The following is a 6388-nucleotide window of genomic DNA, read 5'->3' as shown; positions in this document are numbered from 1 at the left end:
ATATGTATATATATATATATATATATATATATTTGGTAAAAACAAACAAACATGGCAACAAGTAAGGAATATTTCCTGTTGATATAATCCATCTTTTTAAGATATTTTGAAATTTCTTAAAGGAATAGTTCACACATAAATGAAAATTTGCTGAAAATGTACTCACGCTCAGGCCATCCAAGATTAGGATGAGTTTGTTTCTTCATCAGATTTGGAGAAATGTAGCATTGCATCACTTGCTCAGCAATGGATGCTCTGCAGTGAATGGGTGCCGTCAGAATGAGAGTCCAAACAGCTGATAAAAACATCACAATAATCCACAAGTAATCCACACCACTCCAGTCCATCAGTTAATGTCTTGAGAAGCCAAAGGCTGCATGTTTGTAAGAAACAAATCCATCATTAAGATGTTTTTAACTTCGAACCGTTGCTTCTGGCTAAAATACAAGTCCTCTCTCCATAATATAGCTTTCTCCAGTGAAAAGTCATCTAATCTGAATCAGAAGAGAAATCTGCACAGATCAAGCACTGTTTACAAGCCAAAACAGTCCAAAACAGCTCTGAACAAATATGTGGGTGGATTTTGATGTGAGAGACAACAGCAGATGGACTTTTTCAATGGAGGAAGCGTTATTATGGATTATGGATTTGTATTTTAGCCAGAAGCAACGGTTTGAAGTTAAAAACATCTTAATGATGGATTTGTTTTTTACAAACACGCAGCTTTTGGCTTCTCAAGACATTAACTGATGGACTGGAGTGGTGTGGATTACTTGTGGATTATTGTGATGTTTTTTATCAGCTGTTTGGACTCTCATTCTGACGGCACCCATTTACATTGTTCATTGTTAGTTCATGTTAACTAATTTAGTTAACTAATGTTAACAAATGAAGCAAAAGTGTTACCAAAATATCTATAATTAATCTGGTTGAGGCATCGAATGTTTCCTTCATGGGACGTTATCCAACACCAGCCACTGAATTAGTATATTGTTATGTAAAATAATAGTACTGTATGTCGCAAGATGCCACAACCATCAGTTTGTCTTTGGGATGGACATATTCAACAATTGGTTGCACTTTAGTTTCCACTGTAAAAAAAAAAACCTTTTAAACATGTCCTCAGCTTTTCCATTCATTCTCTTTCTAGAACTGAAAAAGTCAACATGGCTTGTACGTGAAATAAAGCATGACATTATTACGGAAGGAAAATGATGGACATCTGTCTCGACAAAGCAAAACCCCTTCCCAACAAACACAAAAATGGCTTGAGAACAGAAAAACTCACGGAATGGAGCCAAAGAGGGAAAAGAGATATTTAGAGTCAGCTCACACAGATATGACTGAATCAGTTGAAACGTGATGTGTGTGTTTGTGTGTGTGTGTGGGGGATTAGTAGTGTAAACGGCAGAGAACAGATGGAGGTAAAGTAGAGGAGACTACATACATCGTTCCCTTTATTCCCCTCCGTGTGATTGGCTCCCGAATCTTTGCCGTTGCGGACACGGACGCTGTGGTTGCCATTGTGCCACGTGATTGGCTGGTCAGCGCTGAGGGGCGGCGGTGGGCTGTGGCTGGAGTGACTTCCTTCCTGTTTGTGCCCATCGTTCCTGCACTTTGCATTTGATCTGGTTTGAGAGGTCAGATTGAAATGGATTGAGTTTAGCGCTTCACTCACAAGTACAATGGCAGTGCACTGCTGAAAATAATTTACTTAGTATACTATTTTTGTCTTATTTTTCAGTAAAATATCTACACATTCCTTGATAAGCAAAATGACATAACATATAAAGTATTGCTTTCTGAAAGCTTTATTCAAATTAAGTGGCTTCATGCCAATGGGGTAAGAAAAATAAAACTTGTTTCCCCTTTGAATTAAGTAGATTTTTCTGAACCCACTGGCTGATATTTTTCTTGTTTTAAGTATGAACTCACTTAATTTTCATAATTTCAGAAAACAAGATAAGACTTTATACCTTAAATAATTTTGCTTCTCAAGAGAGTATGTTAAGAATGTTTAGATAGTTAAAAATACTAAGTAAGACTATATTTTTTTGCAGTGTATTCGTCGTGTATCACGTATAATAAACTATCCAGGGATTGGCAACTGTTTTGACGTGAAATGCTATTATTTTTATCTTTTTTACTATTATTTTTTTTATGTTGCTTATCATACTGCAGGTTGTTTAAATGTTTAACATTTGGAAATAATAGAGTTTAAAATTTGATCAATTTGGATTTTGAAATTTTTTTATCAATTTGGGATTTGAACCAATGCAGATTTTTAAAACTGAATTTATAGATATTGCAGTTGCTCTAATACTAAAAAAATTACTTTAAAAAATTTATATTGACTGCAGGGGGGAAATTATTTTGGAAATCACATTAGAAATGAATTTTCGAAATGAATACTTTTATTCAGCAAGCACACAACAAATTGATAGCGAAGGCATAATGTTACACAATATATCCATTTTTAAAAATGCTGTTGTTCTGAACTTTCTATTCATCAAAGAATCCTGAAAAAATAAAATGTATCCTGGTTTCAACAAAAATATGAAGCAGCACAACTGTTTTCAACATTGATAATAATCAGAAATGTTTCTTGAGCAGCAAATCAGCATATTAGAATGATTTCTGAAGATCATGTGACACTGAAGACTGGAGTAATGATGCTGAAAATACAGCTTTGATCACAGGAATAAATTATATTTTAAAATATGTTCACATAAAAAGCAGTTATTTTAAATTGTAAAAATATTTCACAACATTACTGTATTTTTGATCAAATAAATGCAGCCTTGAGCTTCGAAATAGTCAAATGTAGTGTATGTCATTACACAATTTAACCATGTTAATGGAAAAAAATGCCATAGTTACTGCAGTAAAGTCATCATAAATTACTAAGGATCTCCTTCAAACGGAGTAAGAAGATTTTCTGTCTTTCTGTCATTGTGATTCATTCCCTTTCTGTGATGACAGTGGTGACTAATACCACATTACCACAGTCTTATTGTAGTAACTATGGTATTTTGGCAGAAACTATGTTCACCATGGTAAATGTTTGTTAGAGGAGGTTTGTCGGAGGGCCTGTGAAATGGAGATAAGAGGCCGAATATAAGACGCACCTGCTGGGTGATTTGGAGACGCTGGCGGTGGAGGAGACGGATCCGCTGCGGGAACTACAGCAGCTGCCTCTGTGCTGAGAACTCCTGCTGGGAGACTCCACTGAACACCTGCGGGACACACACACACAAACACACGTCACACCACACTCACACACTCCACCCACACTGCTTCATCATACAGCTCACAGTCCGTTTCATCATTCCCATTCATTCCTTTCATAAACAATCCATGCATACAGCCTACATGGACATTTCTTCTTATTTGTTTATGAAATAACAAAACAGAAAATAAATAAATACATACAAATAACGGCTCCCTGATAGCACACATACATCACGGAGACATCAATTTGATGCCTGCATTTACATTTGCATGATGTATTTTTTTATAGTGTTTGCTCATCTGCTATACATCAAGATGTTTCCTATCAGATGTCATATAGACATTTACAAGATGTCTTTAAGATGTTTATGATTTAGAATGTATGCAAAACTGCTTTTAAAAGATGTTTATCCGATGTTTGTACACAACAGATATTTTCCTGATGAAACGCATCTTGTAGAGGTACGTGTGCCTGGGTTTTTTATTGGAAAACAGCAAAAGCATTATAAATGTTGCTTTTGCTTATTTGATATAAATGTATAGGCTATACAAAGTTGATAAAATATTACATCAAAATGGCATTAAGCGATTAATAACTTGAAACATTGTTTTAAGTAATCAATCAATCATTCAGTACAAACTAATAAAATAACAACAAATGACAAGAAATTAATATAAAATAATAAACCTACCAGTAATTTAAGTAGGGTGTTGCTATGCAGTTGCTCTGCAGTTGCTAAAAAGTTCTGAGTGGTTGTCAAGGCATTGCTAGGTGGTTACTATGGTGTTTTAGACAGTTTCTTTTGGGTAGTTGTTGGGGTGTTGCCATGTGGTTGCTAAAATGTTCTGAGTGTTGCCAAGGCATTGCCAGGAGGTTGATGGGGAGTTTTAAATGGTTACTAGGGTGTTGCTAGCAGTTGTCAGGGTTTTACTATGTGATTGCTAAAATGTTTCGACTGGTTGTCAGTGCATTGCTAGGTGGATAGTGTTGTGGGCAGTTGCTGGGGTGTTGCTATGCATTTGCTAAAATGTTCTGAGTGGCCATCAGTGCATTACTAGATGGTTGCTATGGCATATAACATGGTTACTAGAGTGTTGTCAGTGATTGCCGGGTGTTGCTATGTAGTTGCTAAAAAGTTCTGAGTTGACAGCATTGCTATGTTTTTCCAGGGTGTTCTAGATGGTTACTAGGGTGTTGTGGGTGATTGCCAGGATGTTGCTATTTGGTTAAAAATTTGTAAAAAATAAATAAATAAATAAAAAATAAAAAATTCTAAATGGTTGTCAGTGCATTGCTAAGGTGTTCTAGGTTGTTACTAGGGTGTTGCGGGTGGTTGTCTGGGTGTTGCTATGCATTTGATTTTGACTGGTTGTAAGTGCATTGCTAGGTGGTTTCTAGTGTGGTAGATGGTCTAGTAGATGGTTACAAGTAATTGTGGGTGGTTGCTATGGTGTTGCTATGCATTTGCTAAAATGTTTCAAATGGTTGTCAGTGCATTGCAAGGTGGTTGCTAGGTTGTTCTAGATGGTTACTAGGGTGTTGCGGGTGGTTACCAGGGTGTTGCTATGTGGTTTCTAACATGTTTCAAGTGGTTGTCAGTGCTAGGTAGTTGCTATGGTTGCTGTGTGCTTGCTTACAATCCCAAGTGAAAAATCACAACTCTGATTGCTTAGAAAATTAATATCATTAAATCCTTAAACTTTTTTAAGGATTTAAACGGATTTTTATTGTCAGACTGAGGCATTAAGATGCATGAAAGCATAATTCTGAACACTGAGCATTTTAGAGAAGCAAACTGCAGAATAAACATTCCTCACCTCTTCTTCTGTTTGTTCTTGTCTTTGTGTTTGTTTTTGGGGCTCCCAGATCTGAAAGGAGAAAACAAACACATCTAACTAAATAAGAAATCATCTAACTAAATAAGCGTAAAGTCTTAAAATCAAAACAGAATTATGTTGAGTTTACAAGGTACAGCCGCTTCAGCGCTGTACATTCACTCCCCCCACCTACAATCCCTGCCGGTACGAGACTCGAACCCGCAACCTTTGGGTTACGAGTCCGACTCTCTAACCATTAGGCCACGACTTCCCCAAGTGTTCACTTTCAGTGAACACTTCTGATACTCAGTTTTGTTCAAGACACTACAATCTCAGAAAAAAGGTACTAAAGTCTTCACTGGGGCAGTACGTTTTCAAAAGGTACTATAATGTACCATTTAGGTACTAATATGTACTTTTAAAGTACTAATATGCACTCTTTAGGGGTAAATAAAGTGCAAAGGTGTACCTTTTTCAAAGGTGACAGCATTTTGTACCATTTTTTCTGAGAGTGTAGACGTCCATGAGCAGAACTGCATATTCTGACTTGTTTTCTGAATGTCTGTGAAATGATCAATACTTATTACTTTTATGCTGTTTTCTTCAGTGTTGTTTGCACAACTATTCAAAGAGACAGACTGCTATTGAACGAGTGTTTTCTAGGCCAGTCTACTACTGCGGTATCATCGATTTTTGATTTATCAGCCCCTAAACAGCACATACAAGAAAAAATAATCTGTGGCTGGCCACTTTATATGTCAATGGATGGCTCTTGAACAAACTGTGAAGTGGATGTTGGCTCTGCAAAACTTATATGAATCCAGCACAGTTCACAGACCATAAAATCTAACAGATCTGGGATTAGATCAGTGTTTACCTGTGTCTCCTCTTCCTCCTTGAGCCAGATGTGGACCTGAGACAGAGGAAATGCTGGGTTAGATATTAGATTATGACCACCAGAAAACTGCTGCCGTTTACATCATTGGATTTTGTAGTTTTAAGCTTCAACATTCAACCTGAAGTCAGGCTTAAAGGCACAATATGTAATTTTTGCCGCTGGAGGGCACGTATTCAAAATAAACAAAGGCGTAGTTTGATGACGCTGTGACTGAGTGTGGAATCATGGGAGTTGTGGTCTTCATCTCCACAGCCGATGCAATCCGACGGGACTCGGGCAGAAATCATGTTCATGGATGAGCTTATGATGATTTATTAATGTAGTAGAATGAAGCAGGGTGAGGCTGAAAGCCGTCGAATCGAAACGAGGCCGCTGAACGAGCGCGACACACGGCTCGAAAGCAGCGGAGCTTTTATTATGCCACAGTCGACCACTTCCGCT

General features: G+C 37.1%; 1 protein-coding gene across 1 annotated transcript in view; it reads right to left on the bottom strand.

The window, feature by feature from the left end:
• The window catches only part of srrm3 (serine/arginine repetitive matrix 3), a 94307-nt gene that overhangs the window by 17249 nt on the left and 70670 nt on the right, over positions 1 to 6388 (bottom strand). Inside the window, exons 7-10 of the mRNA XM_016546290.1 lie at positions 5927 to 5962; positions 5050 to 5100; positions 3129 to 3236; positions 1448 to 1628 (exon numbers count right to left, since the gene is read on the bottom strand). Of these exons, the coding sequence (XP_016401776.1) occupies positions 1448 to 1628; positions 3129 to 3236; positions 5050 to 5100; positions 5927 to 5962 (376 nt within the window). The remainder of the gene's footprint in view (positions 1 to 1447; positions 1629 to 3128; positions 3237 to 5049; positions 5101 to 5926; positions 5963 to 6388) is intronic.

The sequence above is a fragment of the Sinocyclocheilus rhinocerous genome, unplaced genomic scaffold (assembly GCF_001515625.1).
Source record: "Sinocyclocheilus rhinocerous isolate Xijiao unplaced genomic scaffold, SAMN03320098_v1.1 scaffold370, whole genome shotgun sequence".
Classification (NCBI taxonomy): domain Eukaryota; kingdom Metazoa; phylum Chordata; class Actinopteri; order Cypriniformes; family Cyprinidae; genus Sinocyclocheilus; species Sinocyclocheilus rhinocerous.
Note: the sequence above shows the minus strand (reverse complement) of the source record. Positions and strands in the feature narration are given on the sequence as shown.